The sequence below is a fragment of the Schistocerca gregaria genome, chromosome 1 (genome assembly GCF_023897955.1).
Source record: "Schistocerca gregaria isolate iqSchGreg1 chromosome 1, iqSchGreg1.2, whole genome shotgun sequence".
Lineage (NCBI taxonomy): Eukaryota > Metazoa > Arthropoda > Insecta > Orthoptera > Acrididae > Schistocerca > Schistocerca gregaria.
In genome coordinates this window covers 244,039,993-244,052,808 of record NC_064920.1, presented here as the reverse complement: position 1 = coordinate 244,052,808, position 12,816 = coordinate 244,039,993, and the positions used below count along the sequence as shown (strand labels likewise).

The following is a 12,816-nucleotide window of genomic DNA, read 5'->3' as shown; positions in this document are numbered from 1 at the left end:
TCTTCTCATTCCGGATTGGGACGATACATCAGAATTATCAGCCAAGATGAAACTAATTGTCTAAATCTACATCTACATCCATACTCCGCAAGCCACCTGAGGGTGTGTGGCGGAGGGTACCTTGAGTATCTCTATCGGTTCTTCCTTCTAGTCCAGTCTCGTTTTGTTCGTGGAAAGAAAGATTGTGGGTATGCCTCTGTGTGGGCTCCAATCTCTCTGATCTTATCCTCATAGTCTCTTCGCGAAATATACGTAGGAGGGAGCAATATACTGCTTGACTCTTCGGTGAAGGTATGTTCTCGAAACTTCAACAAAAGCCCGTACCGAGCTACTGAGCGTCTCTCCTGCAGAGTCTTCCACTGGAGTTTATCTATCATCTCCGTAACGCTTTCGCGATTACTAAATGATCCTGTAACGAAGCGCGCTGCTCTCCGTTGCATCTTCTCTATCTCTCCTATCAATCCTATCTGGTACGGATCCCACACTGTTGAGCAGTATTCAAGCAGTGAGCGAACAAGCGTACTGTAACCTACTTCCTTTGTTTTCGGATTGCATTTCCTTTGGATTCTTCCAATGCATCTCAGCCTGGCATCCGCTTTACCGACGATCATTCCATTTTAAATCACTCCTAATGCCTACTCCCAGATAATTTATGGAATTAACTGCTTCCAGTTGCTGACCTGCTATTTTGTAGCTAAATGATAAGGGATCTTTCTTTCTATGTATTCGCAGCACATTACACTTGTCTACATTGAGTTTCAATTGCCATCCCCTGCACCATGCGTCAATTCGCTGCAGATCCTCCTGCATTTCAGTACAATTTCCCATTGTTACAACCTCTCGATATACCACAGCATCATCCGCAAAAAGCCTCAGTGAACGTCTGGTGTTATCCACAAGGTCATTTATGTATACTGTGAATAGCAACGGTCCTACGACACTCCCCTGCGGCACACCTGAAATCACTCTTACTTCGGAAGACTTCTCTCCATTGAGAATGACATGCTGCGTTCTGTTATCTAGGAACTCTTCAATCCAATCACACAATTGGTCTGATAGTCCATGTGGTCTTACTTTGTTCATTAAGCGACTGTGGGGAACTGTATCGAACGCCTTACGGAAGTCAAGAAACACGGCATCTACCTGTGAACCCGTGTCTATGGCCCTCTGAGTCTCGTGGACGAACAGCGCGAGCTGGGTTTCACACGATCGTCTTTCTCGAAACCCATGCTGATTCCTACAGAGTAGATTTCTAGTCTGAATCTGATTCTGTCTTCATCTCATCTCTTCATTCCGGATTGGGACGATACATCAGCATTGTCGGCCAAGATGAAACTAATTGTCTCTCTCTCACGGTTCACACAGTGTTATGTCGTGCAATGATAATGATGTGATTCTTCAAATTTTTCCGGCGTAAAGAGTATTCCATAAAATTTCGGTATTACAGACGGAGTACGTTAAATTCTTTCCACGATGTACGTATACATCTACATGGATACTCTGCAAATCACATTTAACTGCCTGGCAGAGGGTTCATCGAACCATCTTCACAATTCTCGTATGGCGCTCCGAAAGAATGAACACCTATATCTTTCCGTACGAGCTCTGATTTCTCTTATTTTATCGTGGTGATCGTTCCGCCCTAAGTAGGTCGGTGTCAACAAAATATTTTCGCATTCGGAGGAGAAGGTTGGTGATTGGAATTTCATGCGAAGAATTCTTCGCAACGAAAAACGCCTTTCTTTTAATTATTTCCAGCCCAAATCCTGTATCATTTCTGTGACACTCTCTCACGTATGTGCTGGCTTTCTTTGAACTTTTTCGATGTACTCCGTCAGTCCTACCTGGTAATGATGCCACACTGCGCAGCAGTATTCTAAAAGAGGACGGACAAGCATAGTGTAGGCAGTCTCCTTGGCAGGTCTGTTACATTTTCTAAGCGTCCTGCCAATAAAACGCAGCCTTTGGTTAGCCTTCCCCACATTTTATATGTGTTCTTTCCAGTTTAAGTTGTTCGCCATTGTAATACCTAGGTATTTAGTAGAATTTACGGCTTTTACATTCGACTAATTTATCGTTTAACCGAAGTTTAACGTGTTCCTTTAAGCACTCATGTGAATGACCTCACACTTTTCGTTATTTAGGGTCAACTGCTACTTTTCGCGCCATTCCGATGTTTTTTTTTTCTAAATCGTTTTGCAGTTTGTTTTGATCTACTGATGACTTTATTAGTTGATAAACGACAACGTCATGTGCAAACAACCGAACACTGCTGCTCAGATTGTCTCCTAAATCGTTTATATAGATAAGGAACAGCAAAGGGCCTATAACACTACCTTGGAGAACGCCTGATATCACTTCTGTTTTACTCGATGACTTTCCGTCAATTACCTCTCTGACAGGAAATCGCAAATCCAGTCACATGAATGAGACGATGTTCCACAAGCACGCAATTTTACTACGAGCAAGCTTGTGTGGTACAGTGTCAAAAGCCTTCCGGAAATCCAGAAATACGGAATCGATCTGAAATCCCTTGTCAATAGCACTCAGCTAGAACGATGTTTTTTAGACCCACGTTGACTGTGTGTCAGTAGACCGTTTCCTTCGAGGTAATTCATAATGTTCGAACACAATATATGTTCTAAAATCCTGCCGCATATCGACGTTAACGATATGGGCCTGTAATTTGGTGGGTTACCCCTACTACCATTCCTGAATATTGGTGTGATATTTCGGCTGACAGCCATTCAGCCATCTTCAGGCGAGTTAGTCTTGTAGGAACAGACATAAATTAGTAAATTGGTCCTCGTGGCAGCCCACGATTCATTTATCATGAAGGTGCGATAGCCAATTACATCTCTGGGTGGAAAGATCCCCAAAGTCGTAGCCAGTGAATATAGAGCTGAGTCAGTGAGGACAATGGCGACGGAAAGTCATACTTGGCCAACGTCGACAGAAACATTACTAAGCGCAAAATTGACATGTCCGCCACGGGAAACAGAAGGTCCATATTGGCAGGATCAACATTCATTTCATATTCGGTCTCGACGCCCACAGCTGTTTTGTAGATCGTAGGTCGCCTTCGATTCACACCATGCCTGCGACGGCATGGTTTTTTTCCGACTGCTGCCGTACAACCAGTACCATCACTTACATATCATTGCGCCCATTGGATGACGTCAGAAACTGATAACGTGCCTAGAATCTTCTCGCGGCATCGGAAAAGAGTTATCCCGGACGCTTGCTGTAGTGATGCATATAACTTTCTACCAAAAATTGACCCAGAGACACATGCGCTAAGGCATCCGTTGCATGGGCGACCCCTGTCGAGTTTTGCGCTCTCCTCGAATGTTGCTCCATCTGTGGCGCGCAGGCGCATGCGTACTGGCGATAATACATGTGCTCTCTCTGTCGGAATACGGGCATGCCGAGTTAAAAATTCGTCGCTAGACGTGGCACTAACCATAAAATTTTCTCTTTCTGAATAAATAAAATAAATCACCAGGTCCTACGCCTTGCCCAGTTGAAAGCCGCCATCACGATTAATAAGATCTTGCGCCAAACGTATTTTCAGCGATTCCTAAATAACTCAAATCCCAGAAGGATGTCGTCGAGGACAACATTTCCGTAGCAGAATAATCCATGAAGTGTCCCTTGGAGATGCAATGCTCGGCTGTGGCTAACTTACTGGACTGCGAAGAACGATTGTGGCGATCATGTGCGCGTCATGTGGTCGGTGTGGGCTTTGCACACTGGCAAGGTATTCTGTAAATCCCGGCCCTCTGCAGTCCCAAATCATCCTTTGCCGTAACGAGAAGAGCAGGCTTCTATGTAGGTGGGAGGAAGATGACTGTATCCATAAGATTGTGCCTAATTACGACGAAATATTGTCAACCTACGGGAGGAACGCCCTGGTCTTATCAAAGTCGGAAACGAGATGGTACGCACTACTCCTCCTTACACGAGGCATCACGACAACGTTTCACCAGGCAACGCCGGTCAGCTGCTGTTTATGTATGAGAAATCGGTTGGAAACTTTCCTTATGTCAGCAAGTTGTAGGTCTCGCCACCGGCGCCAACCTTGTGTGAATGCTCTGGAAAACTAATCATTTGCATATCACAGCATCTTCTTCGTGTCGGTTAAATTTCGCGTGTGTAGCACCTCATCTTCTTGGTGTAGCAATTTTAATGGCCAGTAGTGTATATTCTGAATCCAGTCCACTACTTTCATTTCACATACACATAATTTCAAACCTTTACGAAACTTTTTGCCACTAACAATCCCCACAGACTGATGAACAGAAAAAACTTTATCGTTTACTGCATTTTCGCTGTTCGCGCAGTAAAACTGCCACATGAAGCAAGACTTTTAATTTATTACTTCTTTATGACTAACTGCATTCACGACACATTTCCCAGACACACATACTCCACTGAATGTACCAGCAAAATATATCAATGTACAACACGTAGTTCAGCAGATCTCACGTCATAAACACCGCGATGCGTGAAAAACTGCCGCATCACGCAGGGCGTTTAAATTTAGTACTTCGTTGCTACTATCTCTATTCGCAGCAGTTTTCGCGTACAGTATTGTCATAGGCCGCTGAATTTATCCACAACAATATATCATTGTACAGCACATAGTTCACCAGATATGACGTCAAATATTAATTTATTTCTTCTTTACTACTAACTTTATTCGCAACTTACTTCGAGGACAGTATCCACACATGTCGTTGAATGTACCTACAACAATAAAGCATTGTATGAAATATAGTTCAGAAAATATGATGTTTGAAAACACAATCATTACTGTTCTCACTTCCACAAGTTGACAACTACACTGAACTAATCAAAACAGCAGCAGAAGTATTCTCTAGTTGAAATACATAAACACATATACACGTTGTTTAACAAAGTAGTAGACGAGTGTCAATGTGAGTTATTTAAATATTTCTCAGGCCCATGGAAGCTATTAGATATTACATTTTGCAGTCATTTCTTAGTAAACCTTTAGTTTTTTCCTTCATTACTGGTAGGCGCTTCAGTCCGGAACTACGCGGCTGCTACGGTCGCAAGTTCGCATCCTGCTCGGGCATGGATGTGTGTGATGTCCTTAGGTTAGTTGGGTTTAAGTAGTTCTAAGTCTAGGGGACTGATGACCTCAGATGTTAAGTCCCATAGTGCTTACTGCTTTAGCGTTTTCTTAAGCGCAATAAGGAAATTACGTTCTAACTATGGGAAACAGCACCATACCGTTACACCACCTCCTCCGTACTCCACTGTTAACTCTATATAGACGGCACATACACTGTGTGATAAAAAATATCCGGACACCTGACTGAAAAGACTTACAAGTTCCTCTATCGGTAATGCTGGAATTCAGTATGGTGTTGGCCCACCCTTAGCCTTGATGACAGCTTCCACTCTCGCAGGAATACGTTTAGTCAGATGCTGGAAACTCTCTTGGGGAATGGCAGCCCATTCTAAACGGAGTGCTGCACTGAGGAGAGGTATCGATGTCGCTCAGTGAGGCCTGGCATGATGCTGGCGTTCCAACACATCCCAGAGGTGTTCTTAGGATTCAGGTCAGGACTCTGTGCAGGCCAGTCCATTACAGGGATATTATTGTCGTATAACTACTCCACCACAAGCCGCGCATTATGAACAGATGCTCGATCGTGTTGAAAGATGCAATCGCCATCCCCGAATTGCTCTTCAGTGTGGGAATCAAGAAGGTGTTTGAAACATCAATGTAGGCCTGTGCTGTGATAGTGCCACGCAAAACAACAAGGACTGCAAGCCCCTTCATGAAAAACAGGACCACTCCGTAACACCATCGCCTCCGAATCTTACTGTTGGCACTACACACGTTGGCAGATGACGTTCACCGGGCATTCACCGGACCCACACCCTACTATCGGATTGCCGCATTGTGTACCATTATTCATCACTCCACACAACGTTTTTCCATAGTTCAATCGTCCAATGCTTACGCTCCTTACACCAAGCGAGGCGTTGTTTAGCATTTACCGGCGTGATGAGTGGCTTATGAGCAGCCGCTCGAGCATGAACTCTAAGTTTTCTCACCTTCCGCCTAACTGTCATAGCACTTGCAGTGGATCCTGATGGCAGTTTGGAATTCCTCTGTGACGGTCTGGATAGTTGTGTGCCTATTACACATTACGACCCTCTTCAACTGTCGGCGGTCTCTTGTCAGTCAACAGCCGAGGTCGGCCTGTACGCTTTTGTGCTGTACGTGTCCCTTCACGTGTCCACTTCACTACCACATCGGAAAAAGTGCAGCTAGAGATGTTTAGGAGTGTGCAAATCTCGCGTACAAACGTAAGACACAAGTGATACCCAGAACCTGACCACGTTCGAAGTCCGTAAGTTCCGCGGAACGCACCATTCTGCTCTCTCACGATGTCTAATGGCTACTGAAGTCGCTGTTATGGAGTACCTGGCAGTAGGTGGCAGCATGATGCACCTAATATGAAAAACGTATGTTTTGGGCGGTGTCCGGATACTTGTGATCACGTAGTGTAATATTCACCAAGATTTCGCTTAACTGAAACCCTTTCGTCGGATTGCAACAAGGTATAGCGTGATTCATCACTTCAAATCACTTGTTTCCAGTAATCCACTGTGTACTGGCGTCGTCCTTTGCGGCTTATACCATCTCAAGCATCGCTTAGTATTGTCTGCAGAAATGTGTGGTTTATGAGGAGCTGCTTCTTCATTGAACCTATTTTTCTAACAGTAATTGTGCTGGCTGGCCTACTGGTAGCACTTTGGAACTCAAGAGGAATTTCTTTTGCTGATTTCATCCTATTTCTTTGCAGCCTTCCTCCTCATTGATCGACTGTCCCCGACCTTCAGCACATGGGGTCTACCTGGTGCTGGCTTAGTTGTGATTCTTCCTACGCGTTTCCGCTTCCCGGTTACATCACCAATAATTCACTGGGGTAGTTTGAGAAGGGTTGAAATGTCTCTTATGGATATGTTACTCAAGACATATCCAGTGACTAATCGACGTTCAAAGTTTCTAATTTTTCCTGACCGATCAAAGCACGGGGTTTCGGGTTCGATTCCCAGCGAGGTCAGGGATATTCATCTGCCTCGAGATGACTGGGTGTTTGTGTTGCCCTCATCATTTCATCATCATTCCCGAAAGTGGCGAGTTTGAACTGAGTAAAGGTTGGAAATTTGTACAAGCGCTTATAACTGCGCAGTTGAACGCCCCACGTGCAAACATCATCATAATCATCTGACCGACCATTTGTACAGTTGCTGTCCTCTGCTGACAGCACATTACTCCTCGCCTCCTTTTCTACTGATGTGTCCGCCTCTCGTGGCATCTCGCGATCAAATCCACATTACGTTGTGGTATCTGAATACCTTCGATGATCTAGTGTATCTTTAATTTCAAGCTTCATAAAACAGGCCATAGCAGCTACTTGTCTGTCAGAAATTACTACACTACTGGCCATTAAAATTGCTACACCACGAAGATGACGTGCTGCAGACGTGAAATTTAACCGACAGGAAGAAGATGCTGTGGTATGCAAATGATTAGCTTTTCAGAATATTCACACAAGGTTGGCGCCGGTGGCGACACCTACAACGTGCTGACATGAGGAAAGGTTCCAACCGATTTCTCATACACAAACAGCAGTTGACCGGTGTTGCATGCTGAAACGTTGTTGTGATGCCTCGTGTAAGGACGAGAAATGCGTACCATCAAATTTCCGACTTTGATAGAGGTCGGATTGTAGCCTTTCTCAATTGCGGTAATCGTATGGCGACACTGCTGCTCGCTCCAATGACTGTTAGCAGAATATGGAATCTGTGGGTTCAGGAGGGTAATAGGGAACGCCGTGCTGGATCCCGACGGCCTCGTATCACTAGCAGTCCAGATTACAGGCATCTTATCCGCATGGCTGTAATGGATCGTGCAGCCACGTCTCGATCACTGAGTCAACAGATGGGGACGTTTGCAAGACGACAACCATCTGCACGAACAGTTCGACGACGTTTGCAGCAGCATGGACTATCAGCTCGAAGACTATGGCTGCGGTTACCCATGACGCTGCAAAACAGACAGGAGCGCCTGCGATGGTGTACTCAACGACGACCTTGGGAGCACGATTGGTAAAACGTCATTTTATCGGATGAATCCAGGTTCTGTCTAGAGCATCATGATGGTAGCATCCGTGTTTGGCGACATCGCGGTGAACGCACATTGGAAGCGAGTATTGGTCATCGCCATACTGGCGTATCACCCGGCGTGATGGTATGAGGTGCCATTGGTTACACGTCTCGGTCACCTCTTGTTCGCATTGACGGCACTATGAGCAGTGGACGTTACATTTCAAATCTGTTACGACCCGTGGCTCTACCCTTCATTCGATCCGTGCGAAACCCTACATTTCAGCAGGATAATGCACGACCGCATGTTGCAGGTCCTGTACGGGCCTTTCTGGATACAGAAAATGTTCGACTGCTGCCTGGCCAGCACATTCTCCGGATCTCTCACCAATTAAAAACGTCTGGGTGATGGTGACCGAGCAACTGGCTCGTCACAATACGCCACTCGCTACTCTTGATGAACTGTGGTATCGTGCTGAATCTGTATGGGCAGCTGTACCTGTGCACGCCATCCAAGCTCTGTCTGACTCAATGCCCAGGCGTATCAAGGCCGTTATTACGGCCAGAGGTGGTTGTTATGGGTACTGATTTCTCAGGATATATGCATCCAATTTGCGTGAAAATGTAATCACATGTCAGTTCTAGTATAATATATTTGTCCAATGAATACCCGTTTATCATCTGCATTTCTTTTTGGTGTAGCAATTTTAATGGCCAGTAGTGCATATCATGCTGAAACCTGTGCGAGTATCTTTGATAATTGCTCTCTCTCTCTCTCTCTCTCTCTCTCTCTCTCTCTCTCTCTCTCTCTCTCTCTGTCCCCCTCTCTCTCCATACTTCTTCCCTTACTCTGCATGTATTTCCCCTTCTCTCACTTCCTATCTGTCTCTCCCTCTTTTTCTCTCTCTCTTCCTTCCCCCTTACTGTCTCCTTCCCACTTCCCCTCTGCACCATAACTGTTCTTAATCCCTCCTTCTCTCTCCCTCCCTCACCCTGTGGTGTGTGTGTCACAATGAAGGTTTCCTTGTCCTCACAGGACGACGCTGCAGCAGCACGAGAAGGTGCACTCTGGAAAGACGGTGCCCTGCGACCACCCCGGCTGCATGTACCGCTGCCGGTCGCTCTCAGAGCTGGCCTTCCACCGGCGGACGCACTCCGACGAGCGCTCCTTCCACTGCGACGCCTGCAACTTCTCCACCAAGACCAAGTCGCAGCTCGTCCGGTACGTGGTTTCCGCTGCTGGCCGTGCACCCTGGTTACCACAACTGTCCAGCCTTTATCCGCCACTGATACACGGATTGAAGATTACCCCGTAGATATGCTGCAGCTTAACTTAGCGCGCACAACTCATCGAGACCTAGAGACACATATAGTCAGGTGACAAAAGTCATGGGATAGCGATATGCACACATACAGACGTCAGTAGTACAGCGTACACAAGGTACAAAGGGCTGTGCATTGGCGAGGCTCTCATTGTTCGCAGGTGATTCACGTGTAAAGGTTTCCGATGTGACTGTAGACACGGGATTTAACAGTATTTGAACGCGTAATGGCAGTTGAAGCCAGATGCATGTGATATTATACTTCGGAAATCGTTAGGGGATTCATATTGTAAGATCCATAGTGTGTGCCGAAAGTACCAAATTTCAGGCATTACCTCTCACCACAGGCGAAGAATTGGCCGACGGTCTTCACTTAACGACCACGAGCAGCGTCGTTTGCGTAGAGTTGCCAGTGCTAACAGACGAGGGTAGTACTGAGTGAAGTAACCGCAGAATTCAATGTGGGACATGCAATGCACGTATCCGTTAGGACAGTGATGCGAAATTTGGTGTTAATGGGCTTTGACAGCAGAGGATCGACGCGAGTGCCTTTTCTAAGAGCACGATATCGCCTGCAGCGCTTCTCCTGGTGTCGTGACCTTATCGGTTAGACCCCAGACGAATGGAAAACTGTGGCCTGGCCCGATGAGTCCCAATTTAAGTAGGCAAGAGTTGACGGTAGTAACTGAGTGTGGCGCAGCCGTTCATGGACTTCATGTTCCTAAAAAACGATGCAATTTTTATGGACGACAATGCTCTGTTTCACCGAGCCACAACTGTTTGCGACTGGTTTGAAGAACATTCTGGACAGTTCGCCGCCGATCGAACATTTATGGGACATAATCGAGAGGTCACTTCGTGCGCAAACTCCTACACCGGTAACATCTCCGCGATGGTAGCTGAGTGGCTAGCGCGACAGAATGTCAATCTTAAGGGCCCGGGTTCGATTCTCGGCTGGGTCGGAGATTTTCTCCGCTCAGGGACTGGGTGTTCTGTTGTCCTAATCGTCATCATTTCATCGTCATCGTCGCGCAAGTCGCCGAAGTGGCGTCAAATCGAAAGACTTGCACCCGGCGAACGGTCTACCCGACGGGAGGCCCTAGTCACACGACATTTACATTTATATAGAAGCATCTTGGCTCATGATTTCTGCACGGGCTTCCAACGAGTTGTGTCTTTGTCACACAGAGTTGCTGCATTATGCCGGGAAAAAGGAATCCGAACGATATTTGGCGTCTCCAGTGACTTTTGTCACGTTGTTGTATACCTACCACTAAAATTGAAGAAGGTAGATTTCTCCTTGAAATTCAAACGGTATCAGAAGATTCCTTTACAAGCAGAACTTACTGCACGTTAGTTGAAAAGAGAAGCAGAACGCCAGAGATAGGAAGATCAAATGTAAATCGAAACAGAAACTGCCACAAGAGTAGCTTTCAATAACTACTGCAGCAGACTCCCATCATACCATCGCTCTCAAACATCTAAGAAACTTTGGTCCTATCGTGATACTGTAATTATTTTATTGGGAAATTAAGCTAAATATATAAAAAATCCTGCCTCTAGATTTTCTGTGTAACTCCCAGACGAGAGTGAAACGAAGACTTCTTAACAATATTCCTACTTACTTTTGATGAAGAACTACAATATCAAACATTGAATTTATTCCTGAAATTCGACTTAACTGTAATATGAATAGAAATACCACCCGAAGTGGCACACGAAAATTTGTGCTTGACAAAGGCTGAAACCCGGACTTTCTGTTTATCGCGAGCGGTCGTCTTACCACTTAGACTGTCCGAGCATGCTCCCTGGACTGACCCAAACTTCCATATGTCATACATCTATCTATCTACTTTCACCTGCACAGGAATCTCGAGATATGTGAGTGTGGGTAAATGAATTAATGGTCTATTAGAAGAAACAGATAGATATGTGACATTGGAGGAATTGTGCTCGGATATCCTATGTGGTAAGGCGATTACTTGTGATAAAGGGAATCTGAGTTTGGGCCCCACTCCAATACAAATTTTCATGTGTCACTTCATGTAACCTATTACAGTTCAGTTCAGTCTCAGAAATAAAATTTTTGGCCATGTTAAGTGTTAGGCAACGTCACTCAAATTGAAATTACTGGTGGTCACCAATATGGTAGTGACTTTTGGAGAAGCTCCTTGGTTTGGACATTGACGCTAGGAGTGCAGGGATACATTACTGGGAGGTAGTTCGCAGTTAGGACCAGCCAGGTAGTGACAACCTAACAGATCTGGGGAGTTCCCTCAGAACTCGTTGGTAAGACAGGAACAGGTCTGCTGGTTTGTTGCTGGGGCAGAGTTGTTAAACAGCACCCCGCCTTACTTCTGTCTGTGGCATGCAGAAGTTAACACTCAGCGTCTGTGTGCATCACAGAGGACCTCACGGATGACTGCCGGCCACCGTCAGCACAACGCGATGAGATGCTACGGCCTGCAAGTTAGGCAGTGCGCAGTTATGCTCATTGTTGCTTCTCATTACTAGCATTCCTCTCTCCAGCTCGTCTCAGTCTTGTAGGGATTTCATTGATTAGATTTTCCTAACTTCGTTCTGATTGATGCTTGATAATATGTGCACTTGGTATACAACACAATTGCGCTCATTCCTCCCGATGTCAGTGCTCAATATTCGTGTCTTGTTGGTTTGTAAACTTTGAATGCGACTGTATCACCATTAAGGAGTCGAAAAGGGCTCTTCCCATTGTTATGATATTTGTACTACCATTCCTGATCACCTACATCTCCATGATTAGCTTCGATTCGCCAGTGTTCAAAGTGACTGCTTGATTAGTACTTGTAAGTAGCATCGTATCAGCTGCTTCCAAGACCACGCGGTATGACGTCACCTTCATTATGTTCCACTTGTCTGCTGAAGCAGTGGGCGGGCGATGTGTAACACCACATTTTGTAAGAGCTGTGAGAGAAAGAAAAATTTCTGTTGGCGTCTTTGGTGAAGACTCAGGTACTGATATATGCAATAACTAAACTGAAGCGAAAATGTTGATTCTGGGCTCAAAGACTGCCGTACAATGGAGAATCAAGGCCGTACGTGGAAGTAGGAATGTGTGGAGGTATGATGTAGAATGATCAAACACGCATAGTTTTTGGTAAAGAAAATGGACGTTTGCTGTTTATAGTGATGGCACTGGTAACTTGCAGTTTGTCTGCTGAAGATATATCTTGCAAAACAAAAGCATGACACGTACTAGAATACTGTTCAGGTGAGTGGAATTTTTAGGGAATACTACAGAGGGTAGTAGATGTGGTCGTAGGTATGCTGCAAAGGTCACAAGTGTTGAGTTGGGGATTTT

At 45.5% G+C, this 12,816-nt stretch overlaps 1 protein-coding gene across 1 annotated transcript in view; it reads left to right on the top strand.

Moving 5' to 3' along the window:
- LOC126340731 (zinc finger protein 236) overlaps window positions 1–12,816 on the top strand; it is a 399,187-nt gene that overhangs the window by 220,650 nt on the left and 165,721 nt on the right. Inside the window, exon 9 of the mRNA XM_050001718.1 lies at window positions 9,191–9,376. Within this exon, the coding sequence (XP_049857675.1) occupies window positions 9,191–9,376 (186 nt within the window). The remainder of the gene's footprint in view (window positions 1–9,190; window positions 9,377–12,816) is intronic.